This window comes from Neopsephotus bourkii, unplaced genomic scaffold, assembly GCF_033783945.1.
Source record: "Neopsephotus bourkii isolate Nb327-2 ecotype Australia unplaced genomic scaffold, CSIRO-AGI_Nbou_v1 NB_354, whole genome shotgun sequence".
Classification (NCBI taxonomy): Eukaryota; Metazoa; Chordata; class Aves; order Psittaciformes; family Psittacidae; genus Neopsephotus; species Neopsephotus bourkii.
This window is the reverse complement of record NW_026900860.1, coordinates 246,373-272,014: the sequence shown is the minus strand read 5'-3', so window position 1 is coordinate 272,014 and position 25,642 is coordinate 246,373. Positions and strand designations below refer to the sequence as shown.

The following is a 25,642-nucleotide window of genomic DNA, read 5'->3' as shown; positions in this document are numbered from 1 at the left end:
GAGTCAGTCTTCAAGAGTCTAGGCCTGTGGTCTCCACATGGTTTTGATTGCACACGCCTAGTACTAAAAGTTTTTTGGGTGTACACCGCTGCTATACGTGTTTATTTCCCAATTACATGTATGTACTACTGAAGTTCTGTTTTTTTTCTTCCCTCACCCCAGTGTCACATTGTCTTGCACACTTTGAGACCACTGGTCTAGGCTGTGTAACTAATCCTTTGATTCCACTAACTGTTTTGAGTTGCATTTTCAAACTGTCTTGGCTTTAATATGGTTTATGTCCATTTTATATATCAGTTGTTGATTTGGCTGACTGTGTTAACAGTGAGGAGGACAGAACTTGTATAACTTCGGTATAGAAAACCAGCAAGAAAAGCAGCAACCTCCTCTGGCAGTTGTGCACTAGGAAACGTGTTAGGGATCATCATCTCTGTCAACATCTCGTGTTGCTGGAGTTTCTTTTCTAAACACATTGAAGGAGTTGTTCCTTCTGGGTATGTGCAGACTCAGTCTGATTGTGCACCTCTGTTGCTGTTCTGAAGTTGACAGGACAAATCCTCACTGAAAATCAGGATCAGCTAACAAGATTGCCCTGGTTTCGGGTGGGACATGGTTAATTTTGCTTAAGAGCATCTGGCACAGTGCCATGTTTTGGCTTTAGTCTGAGGTTAATGCTGATAACACACCCATGTTTCAGCTGTTGCTGAGCAGAGCTTACACAGCGGCAAGGACAACCCATCTCTCACCCCACCCCAGCAACGTGGAGGCTGAGGGTGCCCTGGAAGCCAGGAGGGGACACCGTTGGAATACGGAACCCCAGAGTGTTCCATGCCATGTGATGTCATGCTGAGCAGTGAAGCTGGGGCTGTTGCCCGGGCGATGGCCTGCTGCTTGGAGACGGGCTGGGCATTGCAGAGAGTGGTGAGCAATGGTGTTGTGCTTCACTTGTGTTACATATTCTTTCGTGATTATTACTATTTTCCTCTCCTTTTTTGTCCTCTTAAAATGTCTTTATCTCAACCCATGAGTTTTACCTTTATTTCTTACTTTCTTCCCATTCCACTGAGGGTGGGGGAAGTGAGTGAATGGCTGTGTGATGTTCAGCTGCCTGCTGGATTGAACCAACATGCAGTTGTGTGTGGTTATCACAGAACGGTTGGTGTTGGAGGGGCCCTCTGAAGCTCATCCCGTCCAACCCCTGCCAAGGCAGGGCCACCCAGAGCAGGGCACACAGGAACGTGTCCCAGAGGGTTTGGGATGGCTCCAGAGAGGGAGACTCCACAACCCCCCGGGCAGCCTGTGCCAGGGCTCTGCCACCCTCACGTAAAGAAGCTCTTCCTTGTGTTGAGGTGACTCTTGTTGTGGTTCAGTTTATGGCCATTAATGTTACGTGGTGGAATAGAAACAGAGTTTAGTTTAAATGGGTATGGTGGTGGTTTGGCTGTGATCTTGAGCGCTCTTTCACAGACCACATACCCCTGTGTGTGCTGTTTAGATCGTGCGTTGCTCCTGTGGTGTTTCACAGCAGCACTGTCATGCAGCATCACCTTAATCTAGTGTTTTCTAACCATCATGTGTGGCAGTGATTTGTCTGTGCTTTGCTTGTAGTTTTCAAGGTGCAGAAGCATGTGTGCTTCTACATCTTTTTCTGTTTGCGCCTCTGTGATGGCTCAGCTGTAGGAGAACTTGGTGATGGTTTTACAGAGATGAGCTCTTTGGTTAACCCGTATTAAAGAAAAAAAGCTGGCATAATTGCTTTTTCCTGGGTGTTTAGAATTGTGCTAGCAATGGCAAGAGTGTTGCTAAAGCTATGGGAAGATGCACTTCTGGAGGGGACTGGCTGTGATTCTTGGTGTATATTTTGTTTGGGTTTTATTATCTGTTGTAGGCGCCTGCAGTGTGCTGAGGAGTTTTGTCTTGTATCATGTTTGTGAAATGGTAAGACCCAACAAATGATTTTGCTTGTAATAAAGCCAGCTGTGCATTCAGCTGAAGGGTGAAGGTTATGTGTTACCATCACGGCTGTCTCTTCTTGGTGTGTTCATGCAGTTTATTTTCTGTTACATGCAGGTTTTAAAGTGACTGTACCAAATGTGTCTACTTTGAGTTGGTAGTTTTAATACCCATATGGGTAGTGATTGAACAAAATCCTGTTTGCTCACTTGGGATAATGTTGAACCCTCATTGCAGTATAATCACAGAGAATATTTGGTTTGGTAAAGCAAAGATGTGTTAATTTTGAGTCATAATGTTAGTACTGCCATAGACACATGGGATGGGATTTGCAACAGTAGGCTTGCAGCATGACAACGAAGATCATGTTCACTTTCTATAGAGCTGATTTTTACTTCTGGTTAGGTTGGAGCTTGTAACCTTGCTCTGGAGGTGGGTGTGCTGCTTAGCTCTTAGAGGAGATCACAGCTTTCTGTAAGCTGTGCTAACAGTGCAGTTAAAGCAGAGTGCTTGTTGCTTAATGCTAAGCACTTACTCATTTGTTCTTGCTGTTGCACATTTAGATTTTGTAACATAGAATGTTGTTACTTGCTTAGCATGAGGTTGTAAGATCAGTGCTCATGCTGGTGGCTGTATCCAGCAGTGAGCAATATAATACTGAATCATGGGAGAATAATTTCCTTAGGATGTTTGGTCACCTCCCGAATGCTGATGTTGTTGGGATCTGAGGTAGTTCTCTGTAGCTGTGCTTTATGTTCCTCTTTTCCCAGAGAGGTCAAACTGAGGGATCCTTACAGTGATGCATGCTCTGGTTCTGCTTCACCCCTGATGTAAACTAGAGCACGGGAGTCCGAAGGAAAACAGTTGAATGAGGCTATGCAGTGTGGAGGACAGGGTACCCTCTGCTAGGCTGAAGTATAAACTAATTTCAGAATTAGTGGAGTCCAGGAAAGCTTCAGGAAAGAGGTTACAGAATCACAGGGCAGCTGAGGTAGGGAGGTCTGGGAATCACCTCATCCAGCATCCTGTCCCCAGCAGGCCTAGCCAGAGCCGCTGCTAAGGTCCAGCTGGGTTCTGGGTATCAGCAGGGAAGAAGACTCCCTAACCTTTCTGGAAAACCTGTGCTGATATTTGACTACTCTCAGAGTAAAGGAAAAAACAAACCACAAGCAAATGTTTTTTCGTCTATTTAAATGTATGTTTTGTTGTTGTTGGTTTGGTTTGTTCCTCTTATTCATTCACTGGATACCACTGGGAAGAGTTTGGCTCGGTGTTCTTTACAGCCTCCTACCAGGTGTTTATACACACAGAGAGTATTCCCCCAAAGCCTGCTGCTCCCCAGGGAGAACAGCCCTGGTGCTCTCAGCCTCTTGTATGACTGATGCTCCAGTCCCTTCATCATACTGGAGATGTGTATGCAGGAGAACCTGCAGAGTGGCTCTTGTCAGTCTGGTCAGGGAGAGTAAGTTTCTGTTTGGCAAGAAGCAGGAGATGGTAGAGAATGAATTAAAGCTCAAACTGTATTAGTAAGTTTAAGGGATAAATGTGATAGCAGACTGTTAAAGAGAAAATGAGGAAAAACCCAAGCATGGAATGCACAGTGGCCAATTTCATGTGATTAGAAGATACTCTGAAGATGAAACTGGATAACTAAATAGAAAACAGGGTACCAAAAGGTTTAGGAAATGCTGGCAGCAGTTGTTAATTGAACTGGTGGGTTAGATGGGATCTTTACAGAGATAAAAAGGGAGGATAAAGTGGTCCTGGGAGTTGTTGACAGAGAAAAGGGAGAAGGTAGAGTCTCAGATGACATTGTGAGAGTTAAAGTGAATGGGAGAACCAGGATATGCAAATGGAAGCTTTGAAAGAGCAGTGATGGAATGTGTTTGCAGAGGCAGCACCTGATGGAGTATGCAGTGCGTTAAAGTGTTGGTTTTCATGCTACTGTGAGGCTAAAAATACTCTGCACCCAGTGAATGGCTGCTTATGTTCAGCTTGGCTAATGCAGATGAAGCCCACCATGGGTAAAAGGTTCAAAACTCTCTACTACTTATCACAAGTTCACTTCTGAGTCTTGTTGAGAAGGTTTAAGAACTTTGCCAGTAGGAGAGACCTGTCAACTTCAGAAATAATTTAATAAATACTTGGTCTGAATTGATTTTGTTGCTGAAGGTGATCTTTTGTCTGATAAAGTGTCAAATATCCCTCCTCTCCCTTCTTGTTCTAGTTGTCATGGATGATGACGACGATGAATCCTGTCTCCTTGATCTTATTGGGTAAGTTTTCCTTAAGCAATGATTTCAAAAAAGTTGGGAAAAGCAGAAGGTGATTCTGTCTCAGTGTTGTCTCAGGAGTGGGTGTCCTGCAAATGAAATAAGCAGCTACACTTTGTCTCCACGTGGAGATGTGTGTATCACAAAGCCTTCAATCCCAGTCTGTACTACTAGCTGACAGTCCACTTGCAGGCATTCTCCGCAGGAGGGGCTAGGGAATGAGCATGGAGGTTGGATTTATCAGCAGTTTTCTCAAAGCGACTTTCCTAAAATCAAGTTAGGAATTTTGAGTGGTCCTGGCTTGTTGGGTGTGCGTGTGTTTGTTGTTTCATTATTTCCAGAACAGATTTATTTAGAGGTTTTTAATTCCATATGGGGACCTCAAAAATGATGAGGATTGCTAAAACATGAGCAAAATATTTGTGAATTATGTGTGACAAGTTCCCTTCCTTTGGCTACTAACATTGGTGTCAATATTCAAGAACAGATAATATGCTATAATGCAGTAAAAACATCAGGAGAAAATTGAACACTTCATATATGACACTTTATTCAAGCTGTGCCTGAAATGAGTTGGACATCAGTCTTGGAGCAGCTGCTAAAAGATCAACTTGGTTGCATATAAGAATATTTTGCTGTCTTAAATGTAGTAAATAAATAGGCCTTTACCTTCCTCATGCACTCAAAGCTTCCAGCGAAACCAGTGAGAGCTATCACTTCAGAAAACCCCAAGTATCACAACAGTGGCTGCTCTCATATTGGGGGGGTTGCTCGGTTGATGCTGTTAGCAAAGCCTTGCCAGTCATGGCTCACAGTTCTGTTCTCTGAGGTGGACTGTGCAAGATCACTGATGGTAGCTGTGTGAAAGCCACATCCTGCTTGGAACATAAAGGTGATAATTGACTGCATGGGACAATGAAGTGCTCTGTCATGAGCATGAATCATGAGGATCCTGGTACAAGTTCACAGGTGGTACAGAAAATTAAGTGCTCTCTATACAGATGAGTGTTTGTGTGAGAAATTACAGTGTCCTTCCTGCTGCTGGCAGCAGTTACTGTCTTAAGTATCCAGAGAACTGGAAACCAGCATTTTTTTTATACCTGATCTTTGGTTTTGGCAAGTGCCTTCTAAAATTCTTTCCTTACCAAAGACAGCATTTAAGGTGAAGAAATGTTCTTCAGTTTTAATTGCAGTTTCCATTATCTTAAAGCCAGTGAGTATGATTAATATTAAACAGCCTGGTTCTTTTATTGATAAAGCTTGTAAGCATAGAATCATAGAATCCTAGACTGTTTTGTATTGGAAAGGACCTTAAAGCTCATCCAGTTCCAACACCTGCCACGGGCAGGGACACCTTCCACTGGAGCAGCTTGCTCCAAGCACCTGTGTCCAACCTGGCCTTGAGCACTGCCAGGGATGGGGGAAGCCACAGCTTCTCTGGGCACCCTGTGCCAGCACCTCAGCACCCTCACAGGGAAGAGCTTCTGCCTTAGATCTAACATGAATCTCCCCTGGTTAAGTTTAAACCCATGAAGCATAAGCATGATAGACCCTATATGAGATCAAGTTCTAGCTTCCTTTATTCTTGAAGTTCAGTGTAATCTACAATGAAAATGACATTTTTACTTAAAAATGCACGTAACCACTTCTATGTTGTAAGCATGATTGTACCATGAAGTCCCTGCCAAGTACTAACACATCTTTTGTAAACACACGAATGCAGCTTGTTTATAAAATATATAAAAGAGGAATAGAGGTGTATTTATGCTTTCAGAAGACTGGTTATAAATCTGAAATATCTTTAACTTGTTCCAAGTTTATTGTCTACGCTCTTGAAGAGAGTAGAGAATGATTTAAATCCATACTTTATTTACATGAGACTCACGGAACCACAGAATAGTTTGGGTTTGAAAGAACCTCCAAAGCCCATCTAGTTCCAACCCCCTGTAATGAGCAGGGACGTCTTCATTTAGATCAGGTTCATTTAGATCAGGTTCATTTAGATCCAGCCTGGCCTTGAATGTCTTCAGGGATGGGGCATCCAGCACCTCTCTGGGCAGCCTGTGCCAGTGTTTCACGCCCTCATTGTAAAGAAGTTTTTCCTCACATCCAGCCTGAATCTCCCCTGTTTTAGTTTAAAGCTGTCACCCCTTGTCCTGCTGCAGGATGATGAGTATCTCCTGCGTCTCAAAAATGGGTTTAGTGTTACTTGTTAATCAGTGAGGATGTTTTAAAATTAAAAAATCCATGTAACTTCACTCTTCATGCTAATGGACATGTTGGGAAATGCTGTGTTACTGTTGTATTAATATAATCCCATGTAACACAACCTTTCAATGTTTTTTGGTTTGGTTTGTATGTACAGTTACATTATTGTCTTTTGGTTTGAATTTCCCTGACTCATTCTGTCAGACCACATCCTAGAGCTGAGTTTTGTTCACTGATAGTGCTAAGCTAATGAAATACCCTGAAATTGTATTTCCCAGTATTTAATCAGTTATTTTTGTGGCTGATTTAAGCTTGTTAACTTACATTATGGGTGGCAGAAAACGTGTTCAAGAGTCAGGTCTGTAAATACACTATTGACTTAGTAGCTAAAAGGGCATTCTGGTTCATCTCTCTAGAAGAGAAGGTGCCTGGTTTAGTTCTCATGTTATTTGCTGGCAACATTTTCCTTAGGTTTTGTGCTCTATGCAGTCATACCATGTGTTTGAAGAGAATACGAGTAATACCCTCATAGAGGGAAGTAAAGTAGAATGCACCAGAGATTTTGTGATGGACATAGTTTATTGCTTGAGATACAGATTGGGTCAGCATCTGCCAACTGTGCTGGTAGAGAAACGCAGATCCTCCCATGATACAAACTTTCAGCTTCGTGTTGCAGTCACTGCACCCTGTTTTTACCGTAAACCTGATCTATCTGGATACAGTATTTTAGTTAAATTTGCCTCACTCCTAGAAGGAGCTTCCTAAAAGGGGTAACTTTTATGTTTTGTTTCTTTTTCTTCCCTTAAGGGACCCACAGGCACTGAATTACTTCCTCCATGGGCCTAGCACTAAATCTGTAAGTAGCATTCCTGTGTGTTAGACATACATAAGCTTCAATGAGTATATGACTTTTAATCATGATTTTTGTTTTTTTTTTTTTTGCCAGAGCAATGAAGACTTGACTAATGCAGAATATTCTGTAGCCAACTCAAATTCCATTTTTGCCAACTCCAATGTAAGTGCTCAGGAGATAAGTAATACTTGTGTTGAGATTGCAGGTTTCTGATATGGCTTTACTTGGCTTTTAGAAAATGGAATGAATTAGATGTGGATTTTGACCTTTTTCATATGTAAATTCTGAATTCTAGCATAGAACCATCTCCTGCTGTTGATGTTGAAGTATTTCATTGGGTTTTCAGTGGGGAATTGATTGAAAGATGCTGCGTTATTGGGCCTTGTCAGTCTGTAAAGCAGCTTGCTCAGCAGTGTAAATACTCACAGGTATAACTCTATGCAGAAGGTGAAGTTGTTGCTGACTGAAGGACAAGAAAGCAGTGTCCGTCCACTCTTCCTCCCTGGCCCTGATCCCAGCCATCTCAAACTGATTGTTTACCCCCTTTAGTGAGTCCAGGTTTGTTTCCTTGGGCAGTCATCAGTCTCTGTTATAAACCTCATGAGAGGCTTCCATAGGCATTGCCCTGTTACCCAGCTTTACTTAGTGACTGCTTCCACCTTCCTGTTGTGGTAGTACAGATTAAAAGAGCGGAGTATAGAGTCAGCACAAATAAGACTCTTGGTAAGCAGGTACATGAAGTTGCAGAAGCACTCATTTCTTGTTGAAATCTGTCTGGTGTTATGGGTGGCTGTTGTGAATCTGGGCAGCAGTGATACAGATCAAACTTGGAGGGGCCCTGCTTCCAGTTGGTGCACATAAAATTGGTTTTGGATGTGAAACAGTCCTGGGAGCAGGGAGTGAAACGTGGGATTTGTCATTCCAGTGGGAGAGTTTCAAACTATTAATCTTGATTGCATGTAATCCTATTTATTATTACAGTGATTGTTAGTAGTAATAGTTGTATTGTTGGTACTAGCTGGAATAGTGTTAAATGGAACCCACTGAATTGCACAGTTATGAAAGATTCCAGATTGGTCATTGTCACTGGAGACAAGTTACAGATGCAGTAGGGAGTTCTGCACAGGAAGCTGACAGTTGTGAGTCCTAATTGAGCCCTAGTGAGTGATTTCTTCTTACTCTGCCCGATGGTAGCTAGGGACAGTTGAGAACCTGATCTGTAATTTTGGGTGTTCATGTGCAGACATTGAGAGATTTCAGTTCTAGTTTTAATTCCTTCTGTTAGCAAAAATGTAAAAAAGTTTTATTGTAATTTTTAATTACGTTTTGAAAATATTTAAGAAGTGTATTTTAATAATTAAAACATGAGTGAAGTTTCATTTAAAAATACATAGGATGATTCTGAAACAGATTGGGGTAAAATACTGACTAAATATGCTTGGAGAACTGAAAACGGGAGGATGTTATTGCATGTGATGATTACAGCTTGCAGCATCTTCACACTGTATGAGGTGAAAAAGGTAATGGTTTTAAACTGACAGGAGTGGATACAGATGAGCTCAGGCAGAAGCTCTTCCCTGTGAGGGTGCTGAGGCGCTGGCACAGGGTGCCCAGAGAAGCTGTGACTGCCCCATCCCTGGCAGTGCTCAAGGCCAGGTTGGACACAGGGGCTTAGAGCAAGCTGCTCTAGTGGAAGGTGTCCCTGCCTGTGGCAGGGGTTGGAACTGGATGAGCTTTAAGGTCCCTTGCAACACAAACCGTTCTGTGATGCTGTAAAACATCCATGACCTTCAAGCAATGAAGGGTTGGAGTATGAATGTGACAGCTAATTTCACACCCGCATTTTGCATTTATCCTGGTCTAAAAAGAAACTGGATGGTTTTGACTAATTGCTGCGTGATTTTTGCAGTTTGAAAAGGTGTTCTTCGTCTAACTTAAAACTATTGCTGCTAACATTACACATTTAAATTCATTATTTCACCTGTAGAAATCTGATACTTGTTTAGAGTTTCTGGACATAGATTTTTAGGGAAAACTCACTGAAAATAGGCCAGAATCATGTGGCCTAGTTCTGATTTTCTGTAGCCCAGTATTTGCAGATGTAGATTTGGTGCCACTACAATATTCGCTGTAGTTTCAGTGTTTGTAGTTGTCTGCAGTTTTTTACTGGCATAAACTACCAGGTCTGTAGCAGTGTTTTTCTTACTGCTTTGTTTCTAAGATTTTTCTAAACAAAGGATTAGCATAATTCCTTAACTTCATGAAAAGATGACCAGTTTGCACTGCGTGGCTAGAAATCATAGAATCACAGTATAGTTTGGATTGGAAAGAACCTAAAGATTGTCCAGTTACAAGGCCCTGCCATGGACAGGGACACCTTCCACTAGAGCAGGTTAATCCAAGCCCCTGTGTCCAACCTGGGCTTGAGCACTGCCAGGGATGGGGCAGCCACAGCTTCTCTGGGCACCCTGTGCCAGCACCTCAGCACCCTCACAGGGAAGAGCTTCTGCCTTAGATCTAACCTGAACTTGCCCTGTTTCAGTTTGAACCCATCACCCCTTCTCCTGTTGCTGCAGTCCCTGATGCAGAGTCCCTCTCCAGCATCCTTGCAGCCCCCTTCAGACACTGGAAGCTGCTCTGAGGTCTCCACGCAGCTTCTCCAGGCTGAACAACCCCAGTGTTCTCAGCCTGTCTGTATATGGGAAGTGCTGCAGTCCTTGATCATTCTGGTAGCCTCCTCTGGACTTGCTCCAGCATCTCCGTGTCCTTATGCTGAGGACACCAGCTCTGCACACAGTGCTGCAAGTGGCGTCTCATGAGTGCTAAGCACAGGGACAGGATCATCTCCTTTGACCTGCTGGTCATGCTTTTGATGCAGCCCAGCACATGGGTGGTTTCTGGGCTTAAGTGCACACTGAAGCGGCTCATATTCACTTTGTCATCGACCAACACCCCCAAGTCTTCTGTAAGGCTGCTCTGAATCGCGTTTCCACCCAACCTGTAGCTGTGCCTGGGATCGCCACAAATATTGGTAGCATTTAGGAGATGGATCTCATGTGACAGGGAAAGACAGTGAAAGAACAGCTTTCTCCTGCCTTTATCCTGCGACTGCTGAAACCTTGCCCAAAATTGAGTTACAGTGGAGGTCTTCTCCTTTCTCCTTTCTTCTTCCGTTTTGTCCATACGGTGCTCAGCTTGAGGAAGGGTAAATGGCACTTAAGGAGCATATCATACCCTCTTGAAACAGGGCAGATGCAGTGCTGATTGCTGTGGAGATGGGGGAAGTGGAAAGAGTGGAGTGTCTCCAGCAGTTTGGTATGAGGGCATGGGTGGGATGTGACACACATGGTTATGCTGGCCCGGTGTCTAGGGTGAACGTTATCTTGTGTACATACTAGGCAAAGAAAAAGGTTTGTCTGCGTGAAAAGAAGCTTAATGAGGAAACAGGGTAGAGCTTGGGGTTTCTGCAATGATGTGTTTCTTGTTTTACATTTCAGAACACTGATCCTAAGTCGTCTGTGAAAAGTGTAAGCAGTCAGCTTGGAGAGGGGCCTAGTGATGGACTGCAGCTGTCCAGTAGCCTTCAGTTTCTTGAAGATGAACTTGTATCTTCTCCTTTACCTGATCTTACTGAGGATCAGCCTTTTGATATTCTTCAGAAGTCCTTGCAGGAGGCCAATATTACTGAACAGACTTTGGCAGAAGAGGCATATTTGGATGCCAGTGTAGGTTCCAGCCAACAGTTTGCACAAGCTCAGCTTCATCCTTCTTCATCAGCATCCTTTACTCAGGCTTCTAATGTTTCTAATTACTCAGGTCAGACGTTGCAACCTATAGGAGTTACTCAAGTGGTACAGCAACCTGTTGGAGCATCTTTTGCAAGCAATACAGTTGGTGTGCAACATGGCTTTATGCAACATGTCGGAATTAGTGTTCCCAGCCAGCATTTGTCTAATAGCAGCCAGATCAGTGGCTCTGGGCAGATCCAGCTAATTGGTTCATTCAGTAATCAGCCTTCCATGATGACCATTAATAACCTTGATGGATCTCAGATCATACTGAAAGGCAATGGTCAGCAAACACCTGCAAACATGAGTAGTGGCCTCTTGGTTCATAGACAAACCCCAAATGGTAATTCGCTGTTTGGTAACTCGAATTCAAGTCCAGTAGCACAACCTGTAACTGTTCCATTTAACAGCACAAATTTTCAGACATCGTTGCCTGTCCATAATATCATCATTCAAAGGGGTTTGGCACCAAACTCTAACAAAGTACCTGTTAATATCCAACCAAAGCCTGTCCAGATGGGTCAGCAGACTGCTTACAATGTGAATAACTTGGGAATACAGCAGCATCACATACAGCAAGGGATTCCGTTTGCTTCTGCAAACTCACCTCAGAGTTCAGTAGTTGGTCCTCATATGTCTGTTAATATTGTTAACCAACAGAACACAAGGAAATCAGTTACACCTCAGACAGTCAGCAATGCTGGAGGTAGTATTGTTATCCATTCTCCTATGGGACAGCCTCATGCACCTCAGAACCAGTTCCTCATACCTACAAGTTTGTCTGTTAATTCTAATTCAGTTCATCACGTCCAGGCCATAAATGGACAACTTCTTCAGACTCAGCCTTCCCAGCTGGTTCCTAGCCAAGTGTCTGCTGAGCATGTAATGCTCAACAGGAACTCTACAAACATGCTAAGAGCCAACCAGTCGTATTCAGGGCAGATACTGAATAATCATAACACGGCTGTTCAGCTTGTTTCCGGCCAGACATTCACAGCTCCTGGAAACCATGTCATAGTCAATCACGGAACCTCACAGATTGTGGGTGGACAGGTACCCCTGCAGCAGGCATCGCCAACCGTGTTGCACTTGTCACCCAGTCAAGCTAATGTTTCTCAAGGTAGATCGAGTTTTACCACGATGTCCCCCGGGCAGTCTGCAGTCTCCAACATGTCAGCTTCGAGCCGATTTGCTGTTGCAAGTTCTTCTGGGTCAGTACATCCTAGCTTGGGAGCATCAGTTCAGTCTGTCGCATCAGGAGGAAACTTCACTGGAGATCAGCTCACACAGAGCAGAACTCAAGTTCCCATCAGTGCATCGCATCGTCTTCCAGCGTCCTCTTCCAAATCTGTCAGCACCTTCAGTCACACGTCGGTGGGAGTAACACAGCAGCAGTTTGCTTTTGGTCAGGTATGAAAGATGCTTGAGAATGTAACCAAAGCAATGCTTCTGAGCTGTGCTAAAACCTGGCTAACAAAGGATCCAAGTTGGTATTAACACAGAGAATATGAATTTTGCTAGTTTGTGGTGTTACTGTGGAACTGCTGAACATTACTGTGAGCCGGAGACATGATTTCACTCAGTATTTCCTAACGTCACTGAGTGGATGAGTCTGTCGCTTCCATTAGTGCGGAAGATTTTGTGGTGATTTATAGTTGTATTTTCAGAACTGCACAGCACTGGTCTATTTCTGCTTCCATTTAAAGGAATGGATGCTCTAGCGTTACCCTGTGAGCTCCCCTGAAAATCTTAACTGGAGAGCTAGATGTGAAGGCTTGAGTACATTCTGAGCACTTAGAAGTCTTTTGGCCTCATGAAAAAGCCTGGGTTTTAAGATTTGTTCCTTAGAATCCCTAAAAGGAAATACCTTTTAAAGCAGTTTGTGAAACATAACAGTTAAAAAATACTTTAAGAAGAGATTTACTTAGTAATAATGGACAAAGCTTCCTGAATGTACTCTAAAGGTGAGAACTGGGCTGTTTTCGCCCAGTGGGTGCAGCTGTATGTTCAGCCCAGGTTAATTTACCACACACTTAACTCCATTTCTGTCCTTTTTCTGCCTTTTTTTCCCCTCGTTGTCATTACAAAATACTGATAAGAACTGTCTCAGAGTGCATTTGCACTGATTATCTTGGGTTTTTCTGTTTTCCCAAAGGTCTAATGGATTTTTTTAACCAAGACCGAAATGGGCAATGAAATAACATATCTTAGAAAATAAAGTGTATTTAGAACATGTTGTAGAACTACATTTTTATTCCTGGCCCAAACTGCTAGTGCAAGTTGTAATGCTTTGTTTGCACATGAGTTATTTCAGGCCCATCTGACCTTCCTATCTATAGGGTATGTGCTGGGTCAGTAAGTTCCAGCAGTTACAAAAGCAAACTGTTTCTTACTGCTGTAAGAGATGAGCTGAAAATGGGAACCAGAGAGTACAATTTCTACTGTTAACCAAAACCATTTTAGTCTGTTTGTACTTGGCATTTTAAATGTTATACTGTAGTGTACATAAGCTGTGTATCATTTGGTCCCTACACACTGGATGGCTTGTGCCACTGTGTATTTTTAGTTGTGCGACAGGTTATTTAGTCATCTTGCAGTTCTGAGAATCTCAAAAGCTGAGCTTTTACCAACTTAGTGGTAATTCATGGATCTTCTGGGATGGAACTGGTGTAGATTTGCACTTTCAGCGGCATTTATGTTCCTCCCTGATTCACTTCATCAAATTCTTGAACATAAAAGGAAATGGGATGCCTGAAATGTCACCACTTAGGAGCCTGAGGTTGCAAAAGCATGCGTAGAGCTGAATTTTAGTTGCCTTTTTTGCCTTTTGCTCTCTTTGTTAAAGCTCTCAGTAAATATCTGACTTCTTTTTTTCCCCTGATGTCTGTGGCACAGAAGAAATCTCTGAACCAGACGTCACCAGTTTCTGCATCGAAGACACAAGATAATTTGAGACAGCCTCAGCTAACGAGTCTCCTGAGCAACACACTATCAGGTCAACTAAGGTCTTTTTAAAATCATTTTCTTTTACCTTCCCCAGCAACAGAAATAGGTGGTTCTTCAGTGTGTCAGACTTGCATTGCTGGCTCATGCTGGCAGGGTCCTAGAGGTTATCCCAGCTTTCTTTTTAGACTACATTTCCTTTTAAGCTGCATTTTTCAGTATTGAACGTGTGCTTTTCTTTTTCCCAACCAGGGCCCTTCATTTTGTAGGGTGAAAGGTTGATTTCTATAATCAATCATTTTCCCCTCTGTTAAATCCCAAATTGCACCTTCTTTCATTTTTCTTAGTTTTTTCAGCTTAGGGAAACAGAAATCATTAGTTTCCAAAATCTGGACATCTGCTTAAAAATGCTATGAAGCTCCTAGAGCCTCTCTTGTGATGCCTGCTTTAGATACAGAGGAAAGCCAAGCAGGATTGCAAGGCTCTGCACAGCCTTGTCATCACTTGATTTATTACTGACTGGGTCGTATTCAGTTAGGCTACTTAGTGCTTTGTTCCTGGCAAAATACTGGCCTTTTCAAGCAGCACCATGCTACTAAAAGAGCATAGAATCACAGAATGGTTTGGGTTGGAAGGGACCTTAAAGCTCATCCAGTTCCAACCCCCTGCCATGGGGAGGGACACCTTCCACTAGAGCAGCTTGCTCCAAGCCCCTGTGTCCAACCTGGCCTTGAACACTGCCAGGGATGGGGCAGCCACAGCTTCTCTGGGCACCCTGTGCCAGGGACTTCTTCCTTCTATCTAACCTACACAAAACCAGTATGTTAAAAGTAAGCAGAAGAATGCAGTAGCCTTCATCTTCTGTGTGTATATAAGTAACCCTTTTGAGTAAGGTCCCATAAGCTTATCTTTCGTTCTGTACTGTTTGTGTAAGCTGACCAGGCAGTTCTGTACAATCAGCACAGTATGGGGTTTTTGGGGAGAGAAAAGTTTCTGTTGGTTGTGACATGGCGTGCCTGGTAAGATGCTGTTTGAATTCCTGGGTAAGGCAGTTGAAGAAAGTCTGGCAATCTGTCTAGAAAATCTAGAGGAAAAAACCCAAGCTCCCAAAAAGCTCTAGACAAACTGCATTTATATGCTTGAGAGAGGGCTAGTATTGAAAAGCTTGATGAAATGCAGTGTATGATTTTCAGTAAATCATTGGGATGCTCTACTTTTGGTACTTGAATTGCTTTTTACATTGCGGTACTGTGGATGAGGATGATTTATATGTGAGGATTTTTGTAGTTTGCAGCAGAAAATACCAGTCCTGTTTCATTTTTATGAGCCAGTTTCTCTCCAGGGTAGTTGCACTAATGCTTTTAAGCACAAGACATGTCTCTTTCTACTAAAACTCAAGTAAAATGATCAGGATAGGTACGTGAAATTACTGTGGTCCTGCTTAGGATGACAGAGTGTTTTTACCATATCTTTTATAGGACAGGACTCTGGAGGAAAAATTGTGCAGCAGCCTCTAGGAACAGCACAGCCACAGGAAAAAGTAATAGGATCATCATCAGTTCAACAGAGCGTACAGGTAGAGAATACTTCTATTTATATGCTTTCCTTTGACTTAAAACTCTAGTGCTGTTAGGGATGTTTCAAGGCCATCTAGGAGTCCTTGCGGTTGTTGTTTAGAGTATATGAAGTCACCCAAGCTTGTGACATTCTCCCTTGATCTAATGAACACTGAGTATTCTGCAGATTGATAACTCTGCATACTGCTTTGAGATGTAATTCAGTCAGTGGATTCTGACTGCCCTGCTTCCTGAAGAGATGTTTGTATGCTGGAGTAATTCGTCATTAAGTTGGACAGAAGTTAGACCTGCTCTTATGACTTCTTACAACATGGTTGTTCTCTAGCTGTTGGGAAGGGGTGGGTTGTGAAAAGTAGCAGGAAAAGTCCATCTGGTCTTTGTCTGGTTTACTTTTTACTGCATTGTCATCTCTTTTACCACCACAGATTCTCCTGTATGTGGCACTTCTGTACAAAAATGAAACACTCCAGCCAGGGTTTGGGGGTGGAAGGAGAGGCAGCCCTTTTAGAGAGGGAATACGGGAGCTTTGGGAGGGAAGAGAGTTGTTACCTTCATGGACTGAGTAGGGTTGGATGTAGGCTTGAGAATGTGGGGTTTGTGGTGGGTGGAACTACGAAATCATGGACGAAAATGAGGATCTGATTTAGAATTTTTGTTCCTTGCTGTAAATATCTTGGTCAGTGTAGTTTGACATGAATGTTTTCCTTTTCTTACTAGCAAAACAAGTAGGGCAGAAGATAGAGTAGTACTCAGTTCAGAGTTCAGCCTGTTTCGTAATTGTTGGTTAGATGTTCATTCTCCTGTGATAGTGAATATGTCTTACACTCTGAAGCTTGAGGCTTTTGGGCCAGCAAGTACCACTACCGTGTGTCTGCTTCATGCTATCCTGTTTTGCTAAGAAGGATGCTCTGTGCCACAACGCTTTTTTGTTGCTTGTAAACATGTCCAAAAGAGCTTCCATGCAGTTCTCTTTTAAATCCTAAGTAGCTCTGTGACCAATTTCATTGGTAAGACTAGCTTTGACTAAAACAAAGCTTTGCATTAGCCAAAGACTCTGTTCCAGAATGGCAGCTTTAGGAGAATACTTGGATAGCAGTAATGGCTCTCATATAGTAGGAACACGAGCCTTTGCCATATTAGAGAGCCTCACCTCTTAGGACAGTGTTCCTTTGAAAAACCTTGGCTTAATAAACGTCTGAGGAAAGGAGAAAATGATCCAGGTCTGCCTGATAGGTGTATCTGTAGCATTGACACTGGAACAGAATTCCTAGAACCGCTTTCGCCCCTACCCAGCCTCCACAGCTTGTGAGGATTCAAGTTCCCAGCCTTAGCCTGCTTTCCTGACAGGTACTCTAATCCATGAAAACCAGGCAACAGAAATCAGCTGAGAAATGCAGAGACAGTTCTTCAGAGCAGATCTCTTTGGAGAAGTTCTTAGTTGTACCTTTTCACCTGCTAAATTTCATAACCAGCCTCTTTCCTAGTGAAGCATGTACATGCACTGCTGTGGAACTTGCCTACAAACAACGTTACAGACCTTTGGTTTGTGGAAGAGAAGTGACTTCCCTGTTTCATGGATACAGTGCCCTAGCAAACCAGGAGAGAGTTGAAAGTGTTTATGCTTCTGTGGTGGTTACAGTTTGTTATTGGTGATCATTGGCAGAAATCCGTGCTGAAACTTAGGGTTTGCAAAGGAGGGGATGCATTGTAATTTGTTTTCTATTTTGAATTCAGGTGGACGGTCATTTGGTTGGACAGAAAAGGCCTGCTGCTAAGCAGTTAACTAAAGAAGCTTTGTAAGTCACCCTTCTTCAGTAATTTTATTGCAGATGTTTCCTTTAACCTTCATTTCTTGGTAGTTTTTGTCAATGTGTAGACTTCTGTTAAGAGTATGTGTTAATTGTGTATCACTAATCTCCCTTCTAGTATCCTCCAGCAGTTACAGAAGGATCAGATACATGCTGTGACACCAGATAAAAGCCAGTTCAGATCATTCAATGATGCAGTTCAGAGACTCCTTTCATACCATGTGTACCAGGGATCGCTGCCAACAGAGGAAGACTTGAGAAAAGGTAATTTTTTTTTTCCTCTAAAAATAGGTGCTAGGTTTGTAAGCAGTCTGTGGAGAGGATTATTTGTGCAAGTTGAAGGAATGAGAAAGGGCACATGTTGAATTTTGTGCAGGCTGCTGAAGAGCAGTGTTTGAAAGTATATTCTTGTCTTTCTAGTGGACACTGAGTTTGAAACTGTAGCTACACAGCTTCTGAAGAGGACACAGGCTATGCTGAACAAATACAGGTGTTTGCTTATAGAAGATGCGATGGTAAGTGGTGTAACCCAGGTACATTGTGTTTATAGGGTGTGATTCAGTTTGTTAAAAAGAATATACCTAAAGGAAGGTGAAAGCTGGCATTACAATTCATGTTGTTACTATTTATCACCTTAGGAAGGTGATGAATATGCAGAAAGGTTTTAGATATATATGTAGCCAGTGTACTTGTTATTGCACCAGCAGTCTCACTGGCCAAGCTGCGTTTTGAAGTGTCTGAACACATCTTAAAATCAGTGAAATGGGTTGAGTTTGTATTTCACATGCTGCCCTAGGAAGGGTGCTGTTTATATAAGTTCCATAGACGTTGCAGTCACATAAACTTCTTGGTTGCTTACCCTTTCCTCTTGCACTTAACAGCTTCTGGTAGCCAGGCAGGCTATTTCTCTATATTTCTGTAGGTGACAGAGCCTGAAAGAATGTTGAAAATCTCCATTCAGATGCCTGCAGCCATATTCTAATTGGAGCTAAATCGTATTACAATTTAGGCAGTCATTACTTCTCCTTAGAAGCTAGGTGGAGCCTACATTTTTCATAAGGAATGCATCTGGTTTAAAGCACTTTCACAGTCCCAAGCATGAGGTAAAACCAAAACTGACAGAAGTTACTCTTAAGAATATATTTTCAAGGATCAGGAAATACCATTGTGGCTTTAGGCATGTTAGTTGTCAAGCCTGGAACATTTTTGAATTAGATTATAATAGGCATTTAAATCACTCTGCTTTAGAGACAGGAACATGTAATACAAGTGTTAGCATTAATGTCAGTTTGGAATCTAGCAGTGCCATTAAAAGATACCAGCCATTAAATACTTGCAAGTAGTTGCAGGTGTAAAGCAGGGATGGAGGTTAAAATCTGTTCTTTTAACATCTGGTATCTTGTACGGTAAATCCCATTCAGTCATTTTGAAGAGGTTCTATCACAGTGTGTTCAGGTTTGGATCTAGTTGCTTGAGTTCATAGCCAGTAACTTTGTGATGGATGGATTCACCTGGTTTGAAGGCAAAACGCAACTTGGTACCAACTAGTTAAAAGGATGGAAGACAAAGCGCAGAGAAGAAACAAGATGATAGGCTGGTCCCATTGCAAGATTTTCTCTGCAAGATCCCATTGCAAGATCTCTCTCTAAAAGAGAAAGATACTGTGTGCTGTAAGAGACTGTGGTGTGCAGTGGTGAACATACTTGGTCCTGAAAAGATACAGTTCTTAAAATTGGAACAATAATTCCCTGGTTTACTATCTTGCAACAGATACAGTGTGCCATGAAATGGGAATAGTCATGTACGGTTGAGTTTCAGTAGCAGCTGGGATCACGGTCAGGGTTGTTGAGGATGCTGTGGAATTGTGAACATTCTCCTCATCTCTTTAATGATAGAACATTTCTTTTTCCCTGAAGAAGAAACTAAACTGTAAATGTTTTGATTTGGTACTGACATATGAGTGACTACAGATTTATCCCCTTCTCTGCAGCGGATAAATCCCTCTGCAGAAATGGTTATGATTGACAGGATGTTTAACCAGGAAGAAAGGGCATCTCTGACCCGGGATAAGCGTCTTGCACATGTGGATCCTGGTAGGTAATGGTTCACTTGTGAACCAGACGAAAGCAGCCTGAGTATGGGGTGCTTACAAATAGTTGTGGCCACAGTGAGGCACTGATCGCTAGGGATTCCAGTAGCTGAAATACTGCATAAGCAGTTGCAAATGAAATTTTAACTGCTCCCCGAGTCAATAGTTTAGAGACGCTGTAAGGTTGAAGGAAGTTATTTGGGGAAAAAATATATTTGGCCTGTTCAGCAGAGAAATACTCCTGAGTTTCTTTTGCCAGTAGTCGTGACTCCTGTATGGTTTCAATTCTAGTAAGGAAGAAGCTGTGAGTTTGCTGGCAGGCAGAAAGAATGCCCCTATCTGAAGCATGAATACTCTTGCTCATCTTAACACGGTGTTGCTTTTGGAACGGCATGGCCACTTAAATGGCATCATTTTTAACCAGACTGTTGTTGAACGTGGCAACTGGAAACACATTATTTGTGCAAGATAACAGTTACTTACATGTTCTGTGTATTCTGCGTATTTTAAAAGCTATTCAGAGGATGGATTGAAGAAAGGGTTAGTCTTCCAGATACCACATTTGCATGTTTAGAATGCAGGGAAGTGCCCTTAGTCAGGTTTTACGTGCATAGTATGCTGATTAATTTGGTGATAGTGTCCCCTGGATGCAGCAGAACACTTAAGCGTGTGTATGTCTCTTAAAGGCGCGAATCTGTAGGTCCTGGGTGTTACTTGTGTTTAATACTCAGAAGCCACACTGGAGTGCCTGTTAGTTTGGTGTATGGGTAATTTAATGTTGTTGCTTGCTTTCCAGATGGTTACCAGGCTGATTTTTGTTGTTCCGCCAAACAATTTGATAAAGCAGTTGAAGAAGCACAGTCCAGTAAAAGTGACCATCAGCCTAGCAAAGCATTACCTTCTCGAAGTCAGACTACCAAAACCCAAGCCAGAGACCGACCAAAATCCAGCTTAGCAGAGTCCACAAATCACAGTAAATTTCCTGTAGTGCCTAACAACGTTGTGACACCACAAGAAGGAGTAGCTTCTACTAAGAAATCGGAGAGCCTTGCTAAAGCTTTAAAGTTTGAGAAAGCTAATTGTTCTTCTGAGAGCCAGTACGTGGCCCTCTCTGAAGAGAAGCTGGCTGGGAAGGATCTTGCCAAGTCGTCCACCGAGAATTCTTTGAGTTCTGAAGACTTGTCCAGAACGGTGTCACGAGCCGGTCCTGGAACACACAACAAAATAACAAGGAACACAGTTCAGTCCTTGTCAAAGGTAACGTGTAATAATTCCCTCCAAGACAAAACTCTGAGGAGCTCTCCAAAGAATGAGGTTTTACATCCTGATAACAGGAAAGGCTCTGGTGAACCCCAGCAAGACTTACTGCTCAGTAAGAGTTTAGAAACTACGTTTAAAAACATCTTGGAACTTAAAAGAGGTGGGAGACAGCCACAGAACGAGGCGACAAGTAGTGGCTCAGTTGAATTAGAATTCCCCAATTTTTCACCTATTGCTTCACAGGAAAACTGCCTGGAAAAATTTATTCCAGACCACAGTGAAGGTGTTGTAGAAACTGACTCTATTTTAGAAGCCGCTGTAAATAGTATTCTAGAGTGTTAATAGTTCCTGTACCATGGACAAGTGATGTTTCTCTTAGCAGAAGCAAATGTGAATGACACCACAAGTACAGCCTGACATGCATTTAAGGTTAACCTTTCTAAACTAGATTCTGTTTGGTGTTTGAGAGCAATACTCATTGTGGTTACAGTGAGAGATCCAAGTAAAGTTAATCCTTGGTAGAATGCAGTCTGTTAGGGCCTTACTGTTTCAAGTATTACTATGCTAGTGCTTTTGGTAATCGTGCAGTACTGCAACATCAGAAGGTTGCAGGTCGTTCGGCCCTATGTAACATGGTAGTATACTGACAATCACAGTCATTTGAAAGGATATATTTATTAAGGAAGTGTTTTTAAAAGGTGATGGAAGCAACAATTCTCCCCTACCCTTCTCTTCCACACGTCATCCAGTTTTTAGTTATTCTGGGAAGCCCACTGTACCTCTATTCAGAAGATCTGCTTTGCTGATGAATCTGCGTTAAAGGATTCTTCAGTCGGAAGGGTATCATCAGTGTGTTTACAAGGCTTCATAAGTTAAAGTGCTTTTCTATTGCTTTCTGAGCAGAAACTAGTACTTGATATATTTGTAGTAGGTAACTTTAGTCTGTGGGATGGTATTATATGATCTTAGTCACAGTGGCATGATATGAAGTAATAAATGCTTGACTAAGGAAGGTAGAATGGAAGCCAGGCAATGGCGAAGTGTACAGGATAAGGCCATGCTAGAGCCATGAATTTATATATATAATACATACATATGTTAACTCTTGGGGAAAAGATTTTGCATTTTATAATTGGATGTAGTCAGCCTCGAGTCTTTCTGAAGTGGTATAACTGTTCTTTTTTTATTTGTTGGTTTTTTTTTGTTTTAGACCAAGTGTCAAAAGCACTTTTCTTTGAGAACTGTTCTGGTATTTGTAGCTTCTCTTTGAAGAGGACATTAGCCTTACTCTGATTCAATTTGAAGGCCAGTGTTTTGTTTTTCTGCTTTTTTGTTTTTGCTGTCAGAGAATGTTAAACCATCCACCGTAGCAGTCATCATGATCAAGAGCTGTACAGACCAAAGTCCATCAGCAATCCCAGTGTTGAAACATATCGCCGAGTGTGTAATGATTCACTCAGATTTGTAGAGCCAAGGGAGACCATTGCGTGGTTTGGATTTGGCTTGCTGTCATGTTGTTAAGATAGAATCTTACTATTTTATTTATTTATTTTAATCTATGACTTTTTTTGCTGCCCATGCTGCTTTTTCCTCGTTTACTTTGGTCACGAGTGCTTTTGTGCGCTGATGCTCGTCACGTGCGTGTAATACGTGTGTCTGCTCAGGAGGATCTAGCTGTTGTGGTTTCTAAGGTATGCTCACGTTCTCCCCCAACCCCCCCCCCCCGACCACCTCCACAGTTTCCTGGAAGAATTAACAGCCATTTGCCAGACTTGCTGATCACAACTTGCCTGTTAGAGAGGCTCATTGACAAGCTGTGGTTGTCAGTCAGATTGCCAGGAAAGAAAACAAAAAGATTTTGCTGTTGTGTGATTCAGCCCAGCTGAATAGCACAGGAGAAAGCAGGATTAGATCCTTGTGACAGGAGAAGATTACAGTGCAACTCGGCTTGAGCTGCACTCCGCTGTCAGACCACTAAAGGAAACCGCATCTCCAAAGCAATGTGAGAAAGATGAACTTCCTTAAAATCCGTTTGCCCTTCAACGTGAATGAAAGTACTGGGTTTGTGTGTTACTGATTGCCATTTAAAAACAAAACGTGCCAATTTTAAGTACCTGTTTTTAAACCCCAACATTCCCAAGTGTTGTATAAACTATTCAAGGTCACAGAAAGCATTGCCAGTTTTAAATTTTTAGCTAGGTGTCCATAGAATAGGCTCTCGGGCATTGTTTTCTTATTGGCAAAACTGACAGTAGAAGTCTCACCTATTGCCTTTTTAGTTTTAACAATGCGCTCATGGCTGTGTATCCTGATGTGTGTTTTATTTGGTCGTGCTGGAAGCTGAACCGTCCTAAACTGTCTAGGGCAGCAAACAGGAGGTTACACAGCTCCATGTGAACTAGTTCCAGTTTTGTTTTACAGGGAGAAGGCAAAAAAGAGTCAAGTTGCACATGGATTTTGATCCACTTGCTTTTTGTGCCACCTCCAAATGGGTACATGGGGTTTCCAGCCTCTCAACAGCAAACACATAATTGAAGTCTCAGGCTATGTGTCTTCTGTTGGATCTCATTTGGGGATGGGGGACAGTGTCAGATTCCAAGAAGTAATCGTGGTTGATTTGGTCAGACACATTTCTCTGAACTACTTCTGAGAGGAACCCATTGAACAATCCGAGCAAGATTCATGTTAGATTCATTAGTGTGCTGTTGTTCACTCCTTTGAATCCAGTTCTAAAGGAATTCCGGTACGTGGTGAAGCAGTAAATGAAAGAAGTGTATTTTTGTGGTGCTTTAAAAAAAGAAAAATATGACTTTATAAATCATATGGGCTCACGTCCAGCAAAGTCTTGTGAATGTGCATGACTTTCCAACATGTTTTCCTTATTTTGCTGGATCCGCATTGTGATTTCCATGTTATTTAATACTGCCTAATAGTAAAACAAATTTTCAACTGGCAATTAAGAAAACGATGTTCATTTTGAAGATTGGAGGATAATTTATCTGTTAGATTAGGGAGGCCTTACAGACTGACTTCACTTACAGAGGATGTGTCACTTATTGTCAGTGTGGTATGGACTTTATTTGCTTAAATACCTTCATTTGTAAAGTATGTCTCACTTGAAATTGCTTTGTATACATTTTGTAAAAATATTTATAAAATGTTTTGTAAAAAAAGAAGTATAACAAATTGCAGTTTATTTTGTTATGTTGGATAAATACTGTTAAAAGACACAAGTCAGTAAATATATTGTTAATCCATGGATAGGAAATGTTTAGTTGGAGATTACAAATTGAAACAACCATTGCAATACAGCCAAAGATTTGGGAAAAACATGTCTATCTGTGGTTGTCTTGATTTAACCAAGTCGAGTATTTCCATGTCCAAACGAGGACTGTTCTCAGTTGAAGTCATACGGTTGCAAAACGTTCTTCCTCTTGTGCTTTTTCTGATGCAGCCCTGTTATAAAATACTGAATAGGCCAACTTCTCGTACTCGTCACGAATCTCTCTGAGCATACCCTCTTAGGACCTGGTTCACGTGGCTTTGTAACTGCATCTAGTAACGTTCATCTCCAGATTGCCAGTGGTCCTGCTCCTTTGCCGTTAGGAATCTTGCCACGGTGAGGTTGCTGTGACACGCTCTCCTCCTCTAGCGTGTTTCCATGAGGTACAGGCATCATTTTCCTGGGGGAGATGGAAGAAACGAGAGGGGTTGTGTTAGTCACCCAGCCACCTTATCCGTGCTGCAAGTTGCAGAGCTGTGCCACTTGTATTTGGTTACAGATCCCTGCGGTTGCATGTTGCCCATTCCGTCCTTGTTTGGCTGTGAGAAAAGATGACAGTTGCTGGGGATGTAATGCTGCTTCCTGCTTCTGAGGGGTGATGAACCTTTTCTTGCTGTGATTGAATTTTTCAGAAAGCACGCAGAGGTTCTGCTGTAGTAAAGCTCTTCCGCCTGGAGCATCACCACTTTACTTTCGGAGGCTGTGAGAGTGAAGGATGGAAGTGCACTGCCTCTCCGCTGGGATTAGGGCCTGCAGTGTTCAAAGGCAGAAAACTTCATGGTTAGTATTTGTCATTTTGTCAATGAGACAAAATAAACATGCCTTTTGAATACTTCCCACACGGATTCAGACAGTAACACAATAAAAGCAGTCCTGTGTTATGTTGATCTCTTTTTGGGTTACAATGGCTAAACAGCTTGGATTGGTTTCTCTCATGTCCCTATAGAATCACCAGGCAAACTTTCTGGGTTGGGAAACATTTGATGTACGGTTTACCGTGCAGCTGTCTTCACTTCAGGGTATCATTCCATTACAAGAAAATGGTGTATTGCTTTTAATTGCCTTTCAATAGCACATTGATGGTTGGGATTGTTAGGTTTATTCCAACCTTGAGGGCAGGATTTCTGAAGATGCAGGCGTGCCTGTTAACACATAGCTTACTTCAGGAAGTCAGAACCCCTTTCATTGTGAGGAGTGGTCCAAAAGAAGTGCCAGAATAATTTTGGCACAAGGAAAGGTACGTAAGGGATTTGAAAACTTTGAGAAGTTTCTCTTTTCTTCAGGAATCATTTCCTTTATAAGCCTTTGAATTTTTCCTTTGGAATTGTGCACACTTTCCAGTGCAGGAGTGGTGGGTATTCTGAACGGCATGTTCGGAATGGATGGATTGGTGTTTGTGCTCCTGGTCTTGCAACCAGTCATTGTACTGGAAACTGGGATAAAATCATCCATAATAATATGATGCAGCAAGCAGGGAGCTTCTTGTTACCTGTCACAACACATGATTATGGATGATAATAATAAGCAAGCAGAAGCTTGCTGTACTAGGGAAGAAAAAGGTAAAAAGACACCACGTGCCCGACTGAATCAGTATTTCTGGTGTACGA

General features: G+C 42.3%; 1 protein-coding gene across 11 annotated transcripts in view; it reads left to right on the top strand.

The window, feature by feature from the left end:
• The window catches only part of BICRAL (BICRA like chromatin remodeling complex associated protein), a 44,285-nt gene extending 19,375 nt beyond the window's left edge, over nucleotides 1–24,910 (top strand). For 3 of the 11 annotated variants that reach the window (XM_061348324.1, XM_061348322.1, XM_061348326.1), the window contains exons 2-12: nucleotides 4,181–4,229; nucleotides 7,242–7,290; nucleotides 7,381–7,449; nucleotides 10,785–12,485; nucleotides 13,971–14,070; nucleotides 15,497–15,594; nucleotides 17,330–17,391; nucleotides 17,522–17,667; nucleotides 17,824–17,918; nucleotides 19,394–19,496; nucleotides 20,289–24,084. In XM_061348324.1, the coding sequence (XP_061204308.1) occupies nucleotides 4,186–4,229; nucleotides 7,242–7,290; nucleotides 7,381–7,449; nucleotides 10,785–12,485; nucleotides 13,971–14,070; nucleotides 15,497–15,594; nucleotides 17,330–17,391; nucleotides 17,522–17,667; nucleotides 17,824–17,918; nucleotides 19,394–19,496; nucleotides 20,289–21,094 (3,273 nt within the window). In that variant the 5' untranslated portion in view covers nucleotides 4,181–4,185 and the 3' untranslated portion in view covers nucleotides 21,095–24,084. Of the gene's footprint in view, nucleotides 1–92; nucleotides 922–4,174; nucleotides 4,230–6,377; nucleotides 6,446–7,241; nucleotides 7,291–7,380; nucleotides 7,450–10,784; nucleotides 12,486–13,970; nucleotides 14,071–15,496; nucleotides 15,595–17,329; nucleotides 17,392–17,521; nucleotides 17,668–17,823; nucleotides 17,919–19,393; nucleotides 19,497–20,288; nucleotides 24,085–24,667 lie in introns of those variants that run through there. The other 8 variants (XM_061348325.1, XM_061348323.1, XM_061348327.1 and 5 more) reach the window with 8 other exon arrangements.
• The last annotated feature ends 732 nt before the right edge of the window (nucleotides 24,911–25,642 follow it).